Here is a 21,076-nt window from a genome sequence, read left to right as displayed (position 1 = left end):
CTTGTTCTTGTCAAGAGTTGTTCTTTTGCAGGAGTTGTTACTTGGTCTTCTTTTGTTGATTGATGTTCTCTTGAGTGTGGGTTTTGGGTGAATTTAGGTATAGGCTTGGGATATTTTGTCAAGAAAAGCCAAAGGGGGAGATTGTAAAGTCTAGTTTTAAGTGTTTTGCTTTCCTTGTCAAATATTGTAATTGAACCATCATACATGCTCAATCTAGCTTTAGAATATACTCAGATTATAGGTTGTTGCTGCTGGAGGATATATTCATGAAATGGCTCATTTCACATCAAGATGTTTGTTCAAGCATGTGCATTTCATATCTCATTTTGTGTTGCATTCTGTCTAGTTTGATTGTCTAGTTAATTTTGCGCGCTGACTTCCAGCTGTCTAGGCACACAGATTAAGACAGCTCACACGGGTTGACTGACACCTTTCTGATGGTAGTCAGTTTCTGGCTATTGATCTGCCTAAATCTCTTGTGCAGTCAACAAGTGTCATTGGGATAAGTTGGCTGATGGAAAGTCAAATTTCCTTGGGTATATTTGCTCCTAGGGTTTCATTTTGTTCTTGGGGGTTCAGAATTTATTTTAGAAAGATAGTGCTTTCAAAGCTTTGAGCTTGTCTTTTCTTCATTTATGGAACCCTAGCTACAAAACTAATTTCATGCATTAAACACCTAATCATTGTATATTAGGGTTGGATTGTTTTAAGGCTTTGCATTAAGTTCTTGGTTTGGTTTATAAGCTTTAAATCCATTTTTACACCAAACTTTTGGATTCAAGTTAGATTCTTCCTTCAACTGTTTGATTGGAGAATCTGATTAGTCATTTGAATCCAGATTTTAAATGCATATCATAATATCATATCATTTTGTGATTTAAGTTGATATCGATGCGACAAGGTGAAGAGCTTAGGATGAGCTGCTACTTAGTGAAGACTGAAGGAGTTCATCTAGTGTAAGATAAGGTTGCACAAAGGTATAGCTGCTCTGTAGATAGGGATCTAGGAATTGAGCTTGTGTGATCTTTGTATGAAACTTTATTTACACTAGTGGATTGGACTCAGTGGAGAGTCCTCGGTTTTTTAACCCAGAGGTGGGTTTTTCCGGCCAAAAATATCTTGTGTTCAACTTACATTTATTGAGTTCAAGTTATGTTTATTGTGTCACACATCCCACACATACATACATGGTACATATATCTGTTCAACATCTAAATGGCATGTGTTCACTATTATGCTCACATGACACATTGATAACTTGCAACGAACTATAGCCTTGCTGACTAGGATAGTTTTTGGAAACTGAAATTGGTATTTAAATCTTAGATTTATTGACTAACAAATCTATCTTAGTTGACTAGCGAGCTTGACTAATTAGTCTAGCGAATTATAATTTTTATATAGAGATTATTCCACTTGGTACCAATTTCAGCATGTTCTACAATTGAATTATCAAACAAAGTATCAAAATTCTCACAAAATAACAAATAAATTATAACTAAAATTAGGATAACAATACAGAATAATATCGATTCATCACTGGATGTCAATGAGGAAGATGACACTCGGAGAAGTTTTGAGAGATGGATCAAATGACCCACTAATAAACAAACATCGATATGTCTCTGAGGCCCAGCCCAACATTCATTTGCAAATCCTGATTGTTGCCACCAAGCGATGGCCTTTGCAGGTAAAACATTAAGACCTTCCATTTTTCCATTCCAAAGGAGATTGTTTCTAACCCCCCATATCAGACACATAATTATCAACCCTAGTTCAAAATCATGTTGCTTTAGAGTTGAGGCAAGCATAGCCATCAAATGGGGAAGCTTAATAGGGGCAAGGAGGGGCGGCCGCAACTCCTCTCGCTGGAATGAAGCCCTGATTTCTGCGCAGTCGCCGAGTCATTAACATATGGAAGACCACTCGTCCAGATTGCCCCCATTAGCGGCTTCGCCTTTCTCTTCAAAGTTGTAGTCTTCAAGCCAAGCCACTGCCCAACTTCAAAGCCGCTTACATAACTTACCTGAATTCTTCCAAAACTTGACATCAACAATATATGAGCACATAACTTACCTGAATTCCTCAAAGCTGCTCCTTAATCTCATTTGAACCTCCAAATGACACAATTGAAATCAAGAACACTTGAAACATGAGATTACAGACTAGTTTCTAAAAAATCCCAAATTAAAAAATAAAATTTGAAACCTGATTACATGCCCAATTTAGCGCTTTGCAGAGAAGAATAGATTGAAGAGAATATGAAGAAACATATTTCATTTTGGTTTAAAAACCCACATGGCTGACTACACTCTGTATTTTTGGACTTTGTCATGTGGTGCAACTAGATTGCGCCATGTGTATTCCTCTACTCTCATCTATCTCAAGTCTAGTGAAACATGAATATCCTTTTCTAGGGTATTTTGGTGGATAAAGAAACACAGCAAACTGTTTCACATAGGGTAGTCTGATTTGATTATTTTTGCTCTCAAACTATACACTGAATCAAACGTAATATAAATGTCTCAACTGGTTAGATTTAGGCCTTAAACTAGTAGTCACTAAACTACATTTCATGACTAGTTTGGTTTTAGCATTTCCCCTCAAAAGCATTTGTGAAGATGCATGGTAATTTTTCATCATTAAAAGAAATTAGTGATCTTTTAAAGGAATTGGTGAATACTAAGAGGTGTGAAAGCTGTAAGTTAGTGTATAAGCTTCTTACATGCTTTTAGTGTTACCAGTTGCAACCACTTCCGGGAATAAAGCGTTTTCTACTATAACTATTGTGAAAACACCACTACATAACAAAATGAGAGATCAATGGTTGATGGATATCATGGTTGTTTACATTGAGAGAATTTTTTTGGCATTTCTTAATAATGAGCCTATTTTGCGATGTTTATATAACATAAAACCTCGTCAACAACAATTATAATTTGTTTGTATTGATAAATTATGAGCAACATTAATATTTTCTAATATATATATCTAAAAAAATTTAGTTGTCTACATTTTTTATGACCTTTTGTCTTTTTCTATTTCACTCCTCCCCTCAACGATTCATGGCTTTGCCACTGTAGCCATCCACTCCTTAATCGACATCCCATCGCAGCTCCATGGTGGAGGGCCTAGCGGCGACGAAACCCAAGCACAAGCTGCAAAGTGACAGTCCCCCATCAGGTGGATAGAAGACTGGCCTTGAGCACCGCACAGAACACACGTTGCGTGAGACCCAATATATCTCGTCGCCAAGTTCACTCTGTCTGGGATTTATATCGTTGCAGACTCACCACATTCCAACCGTCACTTTTGGAGGCACACGAGCCCTCCAAATCTTCGTCCACAAGTTAGCAAAAGAATCAGACATAGCAGATGTGCATGGATGCATGGGTTGAGCTAAAACTATTGTTTAACATGAGAATACATCAAATCCAGCAATGTTTCACTCATGTACTTTTTGTTATTCATTTTTTATTGGCTAAATAGCCAAAATGGTCCCTGAGATTTGCATAACTCATCACTTTGGTCCCTAACATTTTAAATCAATAAAAGTGGTCCCTGAGATTGTCCACCATCCATCATTTTGGTCATTCCGTTAAAAACTCCGTTAAGTATCCCAGAGCTCTTGGCCGGAAATTTGGGCAATTTTCAAAGCTTCGTAACTCAATCGTTTCTTAACCAAATTCGACCTATAATATATCAAAATGAAGATAGAAAAGTATAGAATAAGATTATACCTATTTGGAAGCCCAATGGCTGCCAGAGATGGCAGGAAAATAGCCTCAAAGTTGACTGGTCCGAGGGAAAACTGGGTAAACTTTAAACGTTCATAGCTTCTTAAATACTCAACTAAATCAAGTGATTCAAAAACAAAAATAATACTTCTTGACGAGATGAAGAGAATGGTACCTTTTTCGATGGCTAACTAGCTGTGGTTTAGCCGGAAAATGGCTCGAAAGTGGCTAACTTGAGACCAAGAGAGCCACTTTCGAGTAGTTTTCCGGAAAAAAAACATGGCGATTTAACTATAAAAAAAGATACCATTATCTTCCTCTCGCCTAGAGGTAAGATTTTCGTTTTTGAATCACTTGATTTCATTGAGTATTGAAGAAGTTATGAACATTTAAAGTTTACTCAGTTTCCGGCGAGTTTTCCAGTTTTCCCTCGGACCAATTAACTTTGAGGCTATTTTCCGGCCATCTCGGGCATCCATTGGGCTTCTAAATAGGTATAATCTTATTTTACACTTTCCTATCTTCATTTTGATATATTATGGGTCGAATTTAGTTAAGAAACGATTGAGTTATGAAGCTTTGAAAATTCCCTAAACTTCTGGCCAAGAGCTCCGGAACACTTTACGGAGTTTTTAATGGAATGACCAAAATGATAGATGGTGGACAATCTCAGGGACAACTTTTATTGATTTGAAATGTTAGGGACCAAAGTGATGAGTTATGCAAATCTCATGGACCATTTTGGCTATTTAGCCTTTTTTATTTGTTGTATGCAGTCAAGTCTTTAATGCTGCAGCAGGAAACGGAGTTAATTTGCATTCAAAACTCAACTCATTAGAAGCTCTGGATTGTTAAGAACAACCAATGATTGCAATAGATTGATGCAACATTGTAATTAAAACTCGTAAATAATCCTAAAGCACTTATGTCTAACAAATTATGAAGAAGAAAAATTCTCTTATTTGGATGTTGTATAGACATCAAGAGCATCTCGAATAGTAGAGATGTAAATTTGGGACCTCATTTATTTGTCTCTTTTTTTACTCGCGGAGTTTGCTTTCTAAAGATGTAAAACAAAGATGCAAATATATATTTTTATTTACATCTTTCAGCGAAGATAAACAATTTACATTATGTCGTTGGAGAGTTTTCCGGCCAAGAAAAAAATATATAAAATGCATCTAGCATTGAAGATGAGTCAGGCTGTGAGTTTTTCATGTGTTTCTTTTTTCTTTTCTCCAGTCCTATTAGACAGATGCTTCGACTTTCGATCGCCTTTTGCTTTTTAATTATAATGCCACATTGTGAGGTTTTATTATATGTAGTTTTGTTCACTTATAATATTGTAACATGTGAATTATTTTTAGAGCACATATTTCTGTTTTTCAAAGTCACTTTGTATATATTTAGAGAACCTAAATTTACCACCATTATGGCCTTTAGCCTTCCTTCAATGGGGAATTGCAAATTTGAGGTATACAAGTTATATTTACATCTCATTTTAGTTTTCAGGTAGATTTAAATGCTTTATGTCAATAGGAGAGACGTAAATTTGAGATCTCATTTAATTTTCTCTCTTTAATCAGTACGATACGTCATCAAAAGATGTAAAAGAGAATATAAATTTAGGTTTTTATTTACATTTTCTAGAGAAGATAATTAATTTACATTTCGTCATTGAAGAATATTCCTGCAAAAAAAAAAGATATAAAATGTCTATTTCAAAGCATTTTGCATCTCTCCTTGTCATTGGAGATGCTCAGGCATAGACTTGAAACTTCATAATTTCGAAGGAGGAGAGAATAGGAAACAACAAGGACACAATTTATGATCAACCTAACCCACCCATAGGTGAATGACATGTCGCCAAATCAACATCATGATAACTATGATCCAAACCTAATTATTCCTTAAGAGCTTTCATATTAATAAACTAATTATTGGCATAATGGTGTCACATAAGCACTTTTTGCAAGCTAGAGAATATTAACAAGTCCACTACATTAATGTAAACAATGTCAAAACTCCTCTGGCTCTGCCGGTGGATAAATTTACTCTCTATATATTGAGAAACAAAAACAATTTACTCAAACAAAATGTAAAATATGGCAGAGAGACTAACTTATACAGCCTCAATAAAATTAAAAAAACCAATTCCGTACCATAGATTTACAATAACCCCAGTTAACATCACTAGATGAGCCTCTTTCTTCCTCCTGCCATTGCCGATCGTCTAATATCTTCTCGAGCTCGCTTGACTGGCAAGGAATGGTTAGGGCACCTTCGTGAACAAAACCATACTCCTCAGCTGCTTGCTCCAATAGCTTCAAGAAAGTTGAGTGTGTCAAGTAACTCAATGCCACCACAAATCTCTTTGGTTCATCTCCTTCCACCGCAATCACAGCAAAGTGGCCCTCCTTAACATCTTCCGGCACAGTCGTTGAGTCGCCATTGGAATAATTTGACGATTTTGATCTTCCCAAAGATAGACTTCTTTGTAGCTTTTCCACTACAATTTTGAGCTTCACAATGCTCTTATTCTTCGTACAAGTACTTGTGGTTCTAGACTTAGCCATAATAGTTTCTTCTGGTTAATGTGTTGGACTGATGGTATATTTGGTACGTTAGCTCACTTTGTTATATAGAGGGTTAAGGGGGAAAAATTGTACATAATGTACAATTTGTCACATAGCAAGAAGCTAGAAATAACACGTTGTTGCTGAGGATATCAATCCGGGGGGAGAGGAGGGGGGGGGGAGAGGTTTTGGGGAGACCATCCCATGTGATTGTGGCTGACTTATGTCTTCTAACTTACCTACCATGATACGTCCCTTTTGAATTGTCATGTCAACCACTTCCTCTACCAAAATCATTAAACGGCACTTCTACTTCTACCCTACTACCTCTGATTTTTTTTTCATGCCTTCTTAGCTTTCTAGTTATATATCCCGTCCCCCGTCCCCCGTCCCCCGCACCCGTCCCCTCCCCACCCCATCCGTCCTCCCCTGACCCCTTCCCACCCCCATCCGTACTCCCCGCCAACCCGTCCCCCCCCCCCCCCCCCTAAACAACATATATTCCTCCCCTACCATTTTTATGCCTCCGCTAATGATCATTATCCCATTCAAAAATGCACTATGTGTTGTGGCTTGCAATTCATATGACTATTTTTAATCATTTCGACAGCATCTCCCTAGGGTTCTCCAAATGCACAACATAGATATTGTAAACAAATATCTAGTATGCAATCGAAGAACATTAGGGGATATAACCAAATTTTCCACGATTGAAACTTAGCCATGTTAAGGACATACTAGTGCACTTTCGAACTGTCTAAACTGGACAATTCAAGAATCAGTTAGATTGTAGAGACGCATACTACGTATACACGCACACCCAGCAGACTCTCTAACGAATCTAAGGTTTTTCTAAATTTATTATACGAATTTAATCAACATAATTAACTTCGTATAAACGGTTGGGGAGATATGGGTATGAGTGTGTGAGAGAGAAAGATAATGAAATTTTTCTACAAGAGGAGAGAGCAGCAACGAGGGAGAAAGAAGAAGGCACGAATCTTTTTAATGAATAGGGTTTTTCCCGACGAACTATTTCGTCGAACAAATATAAAAAACCGTCGAGCAAAATATCGGTGGTTCTTTTGTAGGTTATTGTGGATCTTTGCCCAATGTTGTACACCCTTGACCCGATGAAATGTGTCGCCGGGCAAACCTCTACATATTATGCGTCATTTTTCTTCCTTGGCGCCAAAGTATATCGGATGAATATAATCTTACCCTCAATGTTGACTAGCGTTGCTTAACTACTGTAAATTTTCGTTGGGCAAACTCCATTGACCTAACGAAATATGGTTCGTCGGGTCAAACTAGTAGGACAAATACTGTTTTTTTGGTAATGCGTGTAAATATTTGGAGCACTGTTTCTAAAAATCTCCGCCTAGCGTTGCCTAGGCCCCCACCTATGTGCTAGGCGGTTGGTCAGCACCACGATTAGTGCCTAGACGTTTAAAAATTAAGAAAATGCACCTAGATCCGCTTAGGCATCCGCCTAACTTGCCTAGGTGCCTAGATAAACTCACTTAGGCATCTGCGTAGGTTGCGACTCTCACTTGGAGAGAAAATCGATAACTTTCATTTTGCATTTTATTTTTTTAATAAAATGTAAGAAACTTGTTGAATACTAGGATGAACACTCATTATATTCTTGTGTGTCTCATGTTTTCAACAGTTCTAATATAATCTATATGTCATTTGATTTTACAATTTATGTATCCCAATACAATTATGTGTGTTTTTAAGTATAAATAGGCACTTATTTGTCCAATATATAATAATTTACTTAAATCCGCCTAGTCCGCTAAGGCCCCGCCCATCTGCTTAGGCACTAGGCCCAGCCAGCCGCCCGACTAGCGCCTAGCATCTTTTAGAACCTTGATTTGGATTGTTGTTTCACATCATAAAGCAAAAGGACTTTGCATGATCTTATAAAGAGTTGATTACTCTGCAACCACGTTTTCTGCCTAGGACTGGGATGGATTAGATTGGATTTATTGGCTCACTAAACTCCAAGTATGTTAATGGGATAACGGGGTAAACTTTTAAATTTTATCCAAGTTGAAGTTAGACATAAATGATGTTTCACTTGATAGACCTGGAGGGCATGCGCATGCTTAGAACAAATTGAGCACATGGAGTACCCACATTTTAACACGGATTCAGCCTCCATCACACAAATTTTTTGACGAGCGAAATGCATGTCTAAATATATAGTACTGCAGTAAACCTGGGTTCTGTGGTTCTTGTTGAGTTTTTTCGACTTTTTCGACTTTTTCTTCATGCATGCATTCCACAAATTCATCGTACGTGTTAACTTCTACATTAAATAAATATTTTATTTTTCAACATGGAGAAGTTTTTCCATGTCCTTGCACGCGGCGATGAAAGGCGTCCGCAGTTGAGTTTAAGTAGTTAACAGTTCAGGATTTGGCTTTTACGTCCATCTATGATTGTTCTTACGTTTTTTTTTTTTTCATTATATTTTATAGTGTCCCATTGCTTTTAAAGTTTTAAATGATATTTTCTCAACTTGGTTCCCCCCTATATATTTTTTTTTTCTTTCTAAAAATTTTAATTAAAACATCACAGATAATATCTAGAGTTATTATGTTCAAAACATAAGACAAACTTGGCTAATCAATTCGCCGCGGAATTAGATGTCCATCTTGGTTTCTCCATTAAAGTTTTGTTCTCTTGATCTATAAAATTTGTTTAAACTTCTTCATGTTATGGATTTTATTTTCCACTGTTGATAAGGTAAAAATTGAGTTGTGCCCTAGAAAAATTAGACTGGATATATGTGGTGATGCAGCTGTAGTTATCACATGGACATATATATTCGTCCCATGTGGTGTGCATAATACAGTCCCTACGGACGTGAAGTTTTACTCTAACCACCGTCCTTTTTGTCCTTCCCCACCCCTGGTCCCCTCAAACTACATATACAAGTGTGGCCTGTTCTAACTTTCGGAGAAGATTCTCTTTTCTCATAATCTCTCTCCATCTCTCTCCTCTTACTTGAATTACGATTAAGCCACATTAACATTTTATATTAATTTTTTTATAGGAACAAAACAAAAACAAAAACAAAAAGTGTGAGAGGAGGGGAGAGAATCCTACTTCCTAAATTTTCTAATGCTAAAAGGTGGGAGCCATACAAAAAGGAACCAGAGCTTTCTACACGCGTATCAAAACTCAGAGCTCTATCAATAGATATAAAAGGGCGTTGACGTCATGCTGATGTCAGCTTGTCGAAGGTAGTAGGCCGGGCTTGTGAAGGCTAGTTGAATATCAGAATGCGCAACGAATAAGACTAACAAAATAATAGGAATTTTATTAGATAAACGAGAATGCCGAAACGGCTACAAAATCCTAAGAGGCTATATTGTGACTAATTTATACTCAACTGAATAACAAGCATGCTATTTATAATAAACTAACCCTAATCCTAAAAGGTAAAAAACCAAAACCCTAATGTTAACGGGCTAAGCCCAGAAAACCAAACATTCAAATAAACCAAAATACAAATATTTTCCAACACCCCCCGTCAAACTCATGGGGGTACACGATATGAGTTTGCCAACAAACAGATGTGGATGCAAGCCTCCAAATTCCGATGTCGATGCCGATGCCAATGCAGATACTGATGCCAATACCGATGCCGATGCCGATGCCAATGCCGATGCCGATGCAACTTCCAAACAAACAATAAAAAAAACAAATTTTTTCTTTGCCCGTATGGGCCTCAAACAAGCAAGCAACCAATTTTATCTTTTTCTTCTTTTTTTTTTTTTTTTCCTTCTCCTAAATCCAATGATCTCAAACTCACAGATGCCGTCGCTGATAAATCCTTCATCTTCGTCAAGTATCCTCTTCCTGTTCCCACTCATGATGGTACACACGCCATCTGCGGTTGCTTTTCCAAAACGAACGATCTATCCAAGTCTCTGCTCCTCTTCTCTTCTCTTCAAGAGACTTCCCCACATCAGACTCTTTCCTTGCAAACAATCAATACCAACTAACAAATCTAAAACGATAACACAAACAGCGGAAGATGACGAAAACAAAACTGATACAAACAAATTGATACCAACGAGAACGGATTGAACCCTAAGGATCGAACCCGCTCTAATACCAAGTTGAATATCAGAGTACACAACGAACAAGACTAACAAAATAATAGGAATATTATTAAATAAACGAGAATGCCGAAACGGCTACAAAATCCTAAAAGGCTACATTGTGACTAACTTATACTCAACTGAATAACAAGCATGCTATTTATAATAAACTAACCCTAATTCTACAAGGTAAGAAACCGAAACCCTAATGCTAACGGGTTAAGCCCAGAAAACCAAACATTCAAATAAACCAAAATACAAATATTTTCCAACAGGCTGGGCATTTGGGTTGGCAGTGGTTGGCCCACCACTTGCCCTTGATTTTATGGACTACTCAACATTGTTGCCCTTGCTCTTACCTTCCACCAACTGGTTGAGATGCTCTCATATTAGAATATAAGGTAACAATTGAAATGTGTCTCAACTTTTTTTAGCACAATAAACCTAGCATAATGTCACTTCTTATTTATTGATCTAGTATGGTGAGTATTTTTCTTCACTTATAAGTAAAATGTCCTCAATTTTAATGTCATGAATAATAAATTTGTAATCAATTTGTTTCTCCCACGCTTTAGTGTAAAATATATCAATGGAAAAACCCTAGCATAAAATTTTTCAGATTTGTGGTCTTATTTAGTTGTGAAAAGTAATTCCATAAAGATCTTTAAGATTTTAGGACCATGACATATATTCATGGTATGAATTCCCAACTGACTCTACAATCATCAGCTTCATTTTTCACAAATACAAACTTCATCCATGGAAATATGTTTAAGAAATATCTATGCAAATCATAAATACTTCGAATTCGAGACTTGATATTTTGCTTTTGTGGGATCAAATCTAGCTGTCCAGGTAGATATTTTGCTAGAGAAAGACCAACGATGTGGGTTCGATGATAAGTGACATATCATCTCATCATTTAATTAAAGATTGACTAATTATTGGAAAAGATGTCGACATAGGCTTCATGTGTTTTCTAGGAACTGAACTAAGCTAAACTAATTAGGGTTGCCACACAAGGGACCGGAGAAACAAAAGGCAGCACTGTTTAGGTTCTTCTTCGAATTATTGTCTTCTGTTGAATGAGAGGGCTCTATAGTTTTGATCAGTTTGAATGCTATGTTTTAAGGGAGATACTGCTAATTGAGGGAGTAAAGGCCAATCAATCAAGAGACAAAACACATAACTTGCGTGCTTGCTGGCACATTCATTTCCAATAAGTTCTGATATTATTAAAGTGAAGTTATTGGCTGGTATCTTCGTCCAATTTATAATATTTTGTACATTGCCGATATTTTTGCAATCATGTATATTAGCTGGTACGATTGGTACTCGATGCCAAACGATATTTTCCCTTGTAAAATATTTCAGTCCAATTTTAGGAGTAGGAAAAGGTTAATTAGGAAATAAGAAACTTTCATATTAAGAGTACGTAAACTTATAAATAAAGTTGGAAATTGAAATATTTAAAACATATCTAGAATGCTTGTAGAATTTTCAAATACAAAGTAGAGCAATTAGATTGTCTGATTAAACAAGAAGGTTCCATTAAATTAAAAGAAACAATGAGGTCCTGCATACATATCCATGGAAAAGTTTTTTTTTTTTTTTGTCAAACGAAATAAATTTCATTAATTTTATTTTTAATACTTGAATAGAAAGTCCAAAAGCAATTCAAATACAAGCATAGTCTAACCGCAAATACAACAGAAAAGCCCAAAAAGAGCAAGTCCACAATAATAAAACCCTAGATCTAGAAGACTGTAGACTTCACCACACTAGCTGGCCCGCCATCGTCGATCCACCACCACCACCAAGAGGAAGAACTCACGAAAAAAATTGGATGAACGGAAAATGGGGGTGAGCAAGCCACCCGTGCAAAAAGCGCTCCCGTAATCCTAACAAATAGTGCTAATAAAAGCACATTAACAACCATCAAATACCAAAGTGCGCCACCAAGGAGAGACACGTGGTGGGCCAAGTGGTAGAAGTCGGCGGTGAAGGACTAACGATGGAGAGAAACATTAGAGCAAAAAAAGGAACATAAAAACTTAAATCTTACACTATGTTTGGACGAGGGAAATAAACTTGGAATTTGGATAAAAGTCAGAATTTATAAATTGACATGCACCAATTCATTTGTTTAGATTCATAAATTTAGAATTTTCAAGTGGAAAAAAAACTTGGAATTTGAGATCTCCAATTCCCAAGTTTAAATTCCATGTAAATAGGTGTCATTTCCCAATTTCTATGATTGAGAGTTTAAAAATAACAAATTCAGTATTCAATTTCATTGTTTTTTTAGGTTAACCAAACTAAAAAATTCACAAATTCTAGAAAATAAAATCTCGTCATTTCAATTACCATCATTTTAAAATTTCTTAGTAATCTTAAATTTCTTCATCCAAACATAGTGTTAGACAAGCTCGGAGATGTCAAGACAAAAGCTCAAGAAAAGTAAAACTTGAAGGTCCAGAAAAGGATATTCAAATGCCAAAGAAGATGAGGAAGGATTAGCTTGGATTGGCAAGCAAGGGGAGCCGCCGCGGACCCCCACCCAAAAGTAGGAGTCGGCGGCAAGAAGGGCAGAAAAGTTGTATGATTCAATTCTGTCATGCTATTAGAACCCAATGCTAAAATGCTAATTAAGGTCATACGTAGTTGCAACAACAGGCAGATTGGACCTCCGCATGAATTTTTTGACTAAGTATATTATTGGCATTGCTCAACGAGCTGATGTTTATATTTCAGATTTTCCCACCATGAGACTGATAAAAAGTTGAAATAATGATTGGTCAATAAACAGATTTAAATTTTGGGTTTGGAAACAAAACATGTCAATAGTGATGGATCGCCCTGGTGATCAGGGCCTTCTTTTTCATTTGCTGCATCATACTCATTCTCTTTTTTATTCGGAAGTCCTCGCACTCACTCTCTCATAGCATTTTAGTTATATCCTTTAACTCCATTTTCTTTTCTACAACTCCCTCTACTATAATGTAGCTTTAGGGGCACATTTGAAATTCATCCCACAACCTCAAAATGTATAAATGAAATAATGAAATAATGAAATAATCAAATAAAAATTGAACAAAAATATAGGGGAGGAGATATCTTAATCCACCCTATTGTAATTAAGAAGTTGAAATTTTTGTTTGATTAAATTCTTTGGACTCGTCTTATTTGCCCTTAAATTTTCCAAAAAAAAGGAAGAAATTAGCGGAAAGAACACCACATCACACGAGAGTGAGTTTCAAAACCACTAAAAACAAAAGAATAAAGTTCAAGGACGAGAATAAAACATGACCTCGTTTAACCAAAAGAACAATGGACGAACTCTTGGTCTAGTGGAGAAATTTTCATTTTCCAGGAACATCACGTGGCGGGCGTTTTAGGCACACTATTATGGTTGTCTTACAATGGTAGGCACTATCACAATTCACAAGGTAACTGATGATCCATGTACTCCAAATGGATGAAAAGGAACCTCTTACAATCATAAAACAAGATTTTATTTGTATCAATACAACAAAGTGTATGAATCTCCCAACAAAATCTGCATCTCTTGTATCTACAATCTGTTTATCTACCTAACCAACCTCAGAACCCCCTTCCTCTCAGGGAAAAATAAAGAATAAAAATTTCAAAACTAAATTTCTCATATGCTATTTCGACACGGTAGGGAAGATGAACTGAACCGCCCCTTATATGTACCTCTAAATCCTAAAACAAAAATCATTTCAACCTATGGCGGAATATAGTACAACAAGCTGTATGTATCCTCGGTCAGCAGATTAGTTGTATATATACAAAAGAAAGTGCTCATGGGAAGCCCATGAACGAAAAAGAAGATGATTCTGGGCAGCTTTTTCGCTGCTGTACATATTTTTCGTCCAGGAGGTTGGAGCGCCATTCACAAACACAGAAGGCTGTAGAATATGAGCGGTATGAATGCATTATCAAGTTGTGCTGTGTAAGCCTCCAACATACCACTTACGGTCACGGCTAGGAGAAGAGAGCACCAATGCTGACAAAGTTTGGCATCAAAAGCATAAGCACATGCATTAACAAGTTTAGCATCAAACGCATAAGCACATGCATGAACAAACTCGTTGACGGGAATAGAGAGACAACTCCAGTTACTTGATGACCTCCTATGTGCATCTTTTTTTAATGGGGTGGGGTTAGAGGAGAGGGTGCTCCATCAAATTATGCACACGCAAACATCGACAAAACTCATACTTAAATCACATGCATTATCAACCATGGTGACAAAAACCTGCAGCACAAACAGATTATCCTAATTCTGCAACAACTATATGCATGTGCACTTTGTTTCCAATTAGGAAACACTGATGAACATGAATTGCTTGCACATGCATGATTCATCTGATTCACAGAGTGCAACTCAACTCATCTAGGTGGCTTAACACCGCGTATGTGAGACCAATTAGATATCTTATTCTTATGTAGGAATTCCTTTTCTACATAACTTTAAAAAATAAATAACCAGTTCAGTTATTCACGTAGTAGGTTCCGTGAACTACAACAGTCATATACTAATTTGGCAGAAGGAGAGAGAGACAGATATACACACCTCTGTAAGAATATATCCAGTGGATGCTAGAAGGGGAAGCAGAACTGAGCAAGCAGCCAGGACCGATGTTATACCAGCCGCAGTCCCTTCAATGGTTTTCTCTGCAAAGAAAAGTTCCACATGCATTAAGAAAATTAATGGAAATCCCATTTTTGGTGAAATTAATTAATACAGATACTTACTGCCAGTTTTACTCCACCTGAGGACACCATACTTATACCCAACAACTGATGCCTGAACATAAAAACACAACCATTAAACTAAAATTACGCAACAGTTGTTTCGTGTCCAGTTCATTCAGTGCAATCACACTCACCATTGTGTCTCCAATTCCGAGGCTCAAAATTCCAGAAAAAGGAGCAAGGGGTCGATCATTATACCCCGAAGATATCCAGATAGGAAGAGCGCATCCCAACAAGAGTGAAAAGTGGCTGAACAAAGCATATAATATAAAAGACAAAACTTGTGAGACTTTTTTGCATCAAATTTATGAGTTTTAAGGGTTTGATCTAGGGGGAGAAGGAATTCCATACCTGACAATAAGAAGATCTGAGTCACGATGATCAGTGAAAGCATTCATAAATTTATCTACAGATTGTCCTAATGGCGAAATTCTCCATACCTTGTCACAAAGGCAGTCAAGCAAATGAAATAAGATCGACTTCAAAACCACTTTAACACACAGGCCCAGCACGCGTGCACACAGAAACTCTCTCTCTCTTCCAAAATATTCAAACACAGTTTTTTGACTAGGCAATATTGTATCCTCAACATGTGGATTTTATTTATTGCATCAGAAATTAAATTTATAGACCAATCAACCTCAGGTGCTAGTTTGAAAACTTACTCGAATAATTTCCAATGCCAAGAAAACTGCCAATGCTGCACCGAATGAAAGATCAAGAAACTCTGGCTGGAAAAGAAACATACAGGGAGCATATAAACACACACACACAACTAGAATGATGAATCCAAAATTTTACTGAGATGACAATCAATTCTTAGTCCTAAATCACCTGGAAGATAAGAGCAGGCACAAACATTGACACAGCCATCAGATGGTAGTACTTTCGGAGTAGAATCCTCTCAATCTTGCTATTTTTTGAAATATTGTAGAACCTCAAAACAGACACAAAAATCACACAGATCCAGTACGCACACAAAGATAATCTCTTAAGTGGTTCTGAAAAAATAAATGAAAGTACCCTGCCAAAAGAAAAAAAAGAGATTTGATGCGGATATAAGAAAGCCATCAGACAGAAAGACAAATCTTTTGTAAACAGAATCAAAATTATAATCATGCACAGCAAAGAGCCAAGTTATGAAACAAAAGGAAACTTAAGGAACCTTATATAAGTCATTGCCCATGCAAATTTTGCCGAAAATTTACCGAATTGCACAACCCCTCAGAACCACAATCCAGATCAATTGCCACAATTCATGGCACTCTGGCAGTCCAGTTCCTTGAAACTGGAATTCAAGTGTACCATGATATATGGGAAATAAAAAGTAGATAAAATGTCAAAATTACAGAAAACTTAAAAACAGAAAATGCTGGTGTACCATGAATGACAAATGCAATTTATTGATTTTACAAACTCTGATTTAAGTATTTATGCATTTTTGAACACATGGATGGATGTACTTCAAGTTGTATGCAAGGAACCAAACTGATATGTGTAACATTGCAAACTTACAACTCGAAATTAGCTAACCTAGTATACCATGCACGCCATGCACCAGGCTTAAGAGCACACCAAATCTCATACAGTACTGCAAACCCAAACATAAAAAAGATCCTAGTAACTATGGTTTTGGTAGAACCTACCATTCAAACTATTTGAAAAGGAAGTTGCAAACACAAAAAGAGTAGCATAAAGAAAGTCCCGGTAACTGCAATTCTGGGCCTACATCACAACCAATGGAAAGCTGCTTCGCTATTATCACTAATTTCATATTCTTGAATAAGTCATACTTTGCAATTGTGCACACCAATACGAAGTGAGACTTAATTCAGAGTTTGTTTGTTATCTAGTTTTTTACATTCAGATGAAATCGGTGCCAATGCATGGTATCAACCAGCATGCCGACCCTTTGATGTTTTGTTCAGACTGCAGCATTGACTTTTTATTAAATACCATTCAAAGCTTGCATTCCACACATCTAATAACTTCAGCACCAGTTACGAGAAATATCAGCCACCTAACTATAGTGAAACTAACGGTAACCTAATAACCAGTCGTATAGAAGATAATAAAAAATCCAGTTGAAGTAACAAGTATCATACAAATCGTTGAAAAAGGTTATACCATAACAAGGGATGCATATGAAAATCCTGAACCAACTGCATCCATGATGGAATGATCACAATCATGATGAATCCAAGGGAAGAAAAGAAGATAATAGATCTCCAAATCTCGTTGTTTGTCCTCACTTCAGAGCGGGCTGTACTTAATGAGAATTCCCACATTCGGAGAACAAATTTAAAGGCCATTGGGAAAAGAAGAAGGCCAAGCAGCAACCCCTGCATAAAATAAAACACTGTTGGTTTTCCAGCCAGACCACTTACAATAAATTTCATCTCCTAAGGAAACATACCTGTATAATAATACTAATCTCACTTCGTTTGCTTCCATACTGTACCACCTCTGATTTCATAAAAAACCCAGACACCTGTGCAAGAAATGTCATAACCAATATAATGAGTATATAAGCAGTTTGAATAGAGAAAGAAATAACTAAATAGAGCAGAAAAGCAATAACCTTTTCAATGGTATATGCCAACATGTCACCAAAATAGAGAACAAGACCTGAAGTCACTAGACATGCTTCCCCTAGAGTGAAACCAAAAACATGCGACATCAACAACTATTGAGAAAGAATCAGAGAAATACCTCAAAACAATAATTATCAGAAAGAGAGGTATGAATAGAAAGAAAAATAAAGAGAAAGAGAGAGAGAGAGAGATCTGCTCACTGGCTGACTAATGATATGGCAATTCAACTTGAAGTACTCAATATGAATTCATTAATGTATTACTATTATGTATAAAGAACTTAATTTCTGGAAGAACAGATTGACTGGGCAAATGCATATTCATGTTTTTATTTTAGTTGTGTAACCACTGAAAGCCACTAAACATCATGGGACCATCCGTGAATAGTAAATTTATTCCTAAGAAGCTAAAGCAGCCATTTGAATTAGGAAGTTACGTTTTTCCCCTTCAATCCATAAGAAAAATTCAATTGAATTTTGCAAGAACGAGCAAGTAAAATAGAAAAAAGTAGCAAGGCATATACCAATGGAAGCACAAGACGGGAAAGTTCTAAGGACATGCTGAATTAAGTTTACAGCTGCCAATCCGTGACAGAGCATCCATAATAACTTCAATGCAGTGTCAAAGCCTGTACGGAATGAGTTAATAAAGTTTCAGTTTTCCAATTACTATTGACTTAACCACAAGTAGAGAACACTTTCCATGCTCCTTAATCAATTCAGAAGAAAAGGACTTGGAAGATGTGCAGGAAACATACTAGTAAGAGATAATGTACCAAGAGTCACGCAGCACACCGCTGTGTGCAATACTATGCAACTTAAGCTAAACTTTGCATGCCAAATACTACGTGAAGGTGGAGGCATATTCTCGGATGAACGCCTTATAGTTATGCAGAGGAAAATCAGCACACACAAGCAACTGGCAGAAGCAGCCCAGTATTGCATTGTCAAAGATTCGAGTTCTGGATGGTAATATTGAACATATCAGCAAAATATTACAGAGGAATGATATCAGACAAAGGTGCGATGTAAACAGTTGGAAGCATGAAGCCCTACAAAATCAGCTTATAAAACCAACTAAAAGTAATAGATGAAAAGAGTTGCCAGTTAACATAAACCGTTGCAAAGTTTTACAGCCAGAGAGAAAGAGAGAGGAGGGTTACGATCTCCAAGAGAGGAAACATTATGCTATAAGGACCTATGCACCAAGTTAACAAAATGTCTCTACCAGAACAACTTTTCCCGTATCCCATGTGACTTGGCAGCTAGGACAAATGCTGTCTCTTCATGAGCACCATAAAACCGAGAGAAGGAGTGCTAACGATTTATTTCTATCACTTCATCTTAATAAGATCACAGGAAAATACCACTTTCATCCAAATTCTTTTCTCTTACTAAGTACTAGGAGCAAATTCTGCAGAATTAAGAATCATCTTAAATATTTGGTTGAAAAAGGAATTGCTTCAAAACACACATAATTATCCACATGTGCAAATGGAAGTTTTCTTTTGATCTTCAGACCCATGCACTCCATTTTCCCTTCTCATCGATTCTTTATGCTTTTTCCCACTAACCAAATTTCAAATCTATTCAAACATCACCTATTGCCGTAACTATCTAAAGTAGACTAAGAATTTACTATGGCAATATGTCATACTTAGTGTAACAACATTAGCTTATTAAACCCAGTACTCCGATGAATATCACGAGCTTCCGAAACCCCAAATGGCACAGTGAATAGCCCACAGAATTTAAAATCGGAGCATGTTTATGATCAGCAGAATCCTGTCACATTCAATCGTCGACTTCCCACCAGTACCGATAAGTTCACGTCATCATGGAACTCAAATTTCTTTTACATAATCGTCAAGGTTTAAACTTTTTCGGCTCATCAGTACAGTGATGAAACAAAAGACAATACTTTCAATAGTTTGATGTTAATTATGTTTATTTTATGGTAATTATGTTTAGGCGCCACGGATAACGGTGAGCTGAAGTCGAAAGCTAGACAAAGTACCTTCAATGGCAGCTTGGTGCAATGAAACCGCCCGGGTAAGCTGTATCATCTTGGATATGAAAACAGCGGGCAACGTGACAGCCCCTAACAATATACCCGACGAAGCACCCGGCCTGAAAAATTGAAATTACAATAATGCCCACATCCACCACCGCAAGAGCCCCAACAAAATCAATTTCAAAAATCGAAAGCGAAGAGTGCGCGTACCTGGTGCTGAATTGGGAAAGGGAGGTGGAAGAATCGGCGAGGATGTCGAGGGAGAGGGCGGAGAGGGCGAGGAGAGAGAGAGCGACGCCGTGGGAGATGAGAGAGAAGGGGAGGGAGAAGAGGACGCGAGTAATGAACAGAAACACCACGGCTCTCTCTCCGTTCATCATTCCGGCCATCGCCATCACCATGGCCGCCATTGGAATTGGCGATCCTAAGCCTGTTCCGGCTTCGAGACGACGGAATTGGGATTGATCGAAGGATCAGGGAGGGGATTGAGAGGGAGGAGTCGTTGGGCTTTTTCGCGGGAATTGGGAATTTGGGAGGCGAATCTCCATTTTTTTGTGATGATAATTCCAATGGGGTGTGTGGAACGCTTGACCCAACTTGGAACAATGCGATTGGATGCGGTTGGAGACTTTGGCAGACGGGGACCAAACCAAACTCCACCAACGCGTTGAGAATCTTGACATTTACTAAACCCAGTCACCAACTACGACTTTGGAACATAAATAAATTACACTAGAAAAAACGCCACATTACATTTTAAACAAGAAAAACGCTTCTTCAACGAAATTTGCAATTTAAGTAACAAATTAAATAAGTAGTAGTTGAACTTTTTCGGTTTAGCTAATACTTTATAAAAATAATTCATGAGATGCAATTTGAAAAATATACAAGTCAGATCGTTACAGTTCGATGTAGTATGAACTCTTTTAATTTATTGAAACTTAATCCTAGTTGATTAGATAGAACTTTTGTGTTCAAAGAAACTTCATCTTTTGAAGGAATTTTTGGAATGTCTGAGAGGTGTGGATGTTTAGAAAATTATCTCTTGAGATGTCGGAATTTTTTTATTGATGTGTTAGAATAGGCATAAAATAACCGAACCAGTCAATTACTAATGTTTTGGTTTGGTTTGATTTGGTTACGGTAGAGGTATTGGTCAAAACCAAATCGAACTGCTGAAATCAATATAATTATTTTTTTGAGTCAAATCGGATCATGCTCACCTTTGAAAAGTAGCCATAAAAAAAATCAAC

At 37.0% G+C, this 21,076-nt stretch overlaps 2 protein-coding genes across 4 annotated transcripts; both read right to left on the bottom strand.

Moving 5' to 3' along the window:
- Window positions 1–5,735: 5,735 nt before the first annotated feature.
- LOC103447917 (auxin-responsive protein SAUR50-like) lies at window positions 5,736–6,313 on the bottom strand. The gene is made up of 2 exons (XM_070808388.1): window positions 5,900–6,313; window positions 5,736–5,795 (listed from the first exon to the last, which is right to left on the bottom strand). The coding sequence occupies exons 1-2, from the start codon at window positions 6,311–6,313 to the stop codon at window positions 5,736–5,738; spliced, it is 474 nt and encodes a 157-aa protein (XP_070664489.1).
- A 7,596-nt stretch (window positions 6,314–13,909) lies between these two features.
- Window positions 13,910–20,542, bottom strand: LOC103447915 (dolichol kinase EVAN). Of its 3 annotated transcripts, none has more exons than XM_070807826.1 (14): window positions 20,034–20,542; window positions 19,827–19,939; window positions 18,586–18,771; window positions 18,334–18,438; window positions 17,798–17,868; window positions 17,633–17,707; window positions 17,344–17,558; window positions 16,051–16,240; window positions 15,882–15,947; window positions 15,568–15,656; window positions 15,351–15,465; window positions 15,217–15,268; window positions 15,035–15,135; window positions 13,910–14,464 (listed from the first exon to the last, which is right to left on the bottom strand). In XM_070807826.1, exons 1-14 carry the CDS (start codon window positions 20,231–20,233, stop codon window positions 14,351–14,353), a joined length of 1,692 nt encoding a protein of 563 aa, XP_070663927.1. In that variant the 5' UTR covers window positions 20,234–20,542; the 3' UTR covers window positions 13,910–14,350. The 3 variants fall into 3 exon arrangements, with proteins under 3 accessions (XP_070663927.1, XP_070663926.1, XP_070663928.1); XM_070807825.1 differs by having other exon boundaries at window positions 18,568–18,771; window positions 20,034–20,525; XM_070807827.1 differs by lacking the exon at window positions 18,586–18,771 and having other exon boundaries at window positions 20,034–20,429.
- Window positions 20,543–21,076: the final 534 nt, after the last annotated feature.

The sequence above is a fragment of the Malus domestica genome, chromosome 11 (genome assembly GCF_042453785.1).
Source record: "Malus domestica chromosome 11, GDT2T_hap1".
In the NCBI taxonomy this organism is placed as follows: Eukaryota; Viridiplantae; Streptophyta; class Magnoliopsida; order Rosales; family Rosaceae; genus Malus; species Malus domestica.
This window is presented reverse-complemented; position numbering and strand designations above follow the sequence as displayed.

Coding starts and splice junctions, on each gene's coding strand:
- LOC103447917 (XM_070808388.1), bottom strand. CDS start 6,313: ATGGCTAAGTCTAGAACCACAAGTACTTGTACGAAGAATAAGAGCATT. Junction 5,796..5,899: donor GGGGTTATTGTAAATCTATG/GTACGGAATTGG, acceptor CTCAATATATAG/AGAGTAAATTTATCCACCGG.
- LOC103447915 (XM_070807825.1), bottom strand. CDS start 20,233: ATGGCGGCCATGGTGATGGCGATGGCCGGAATGATGAACGGAGAGAGA. Junction 19,940..20,033: donor CTTTCCCAATTCAGCACCAG/GTACGCGCACTC, acceptor TCAATTTTTCAG/GCCGGGTGCTTCGTCGGGTA. Junction 17,869..18,333: donor CCCGTCTTGTGCTTCCATTG/GTATATGCCTTG, acceptor GTTTCACTCTAG/GGGAAGCATGTCTAGTGACT.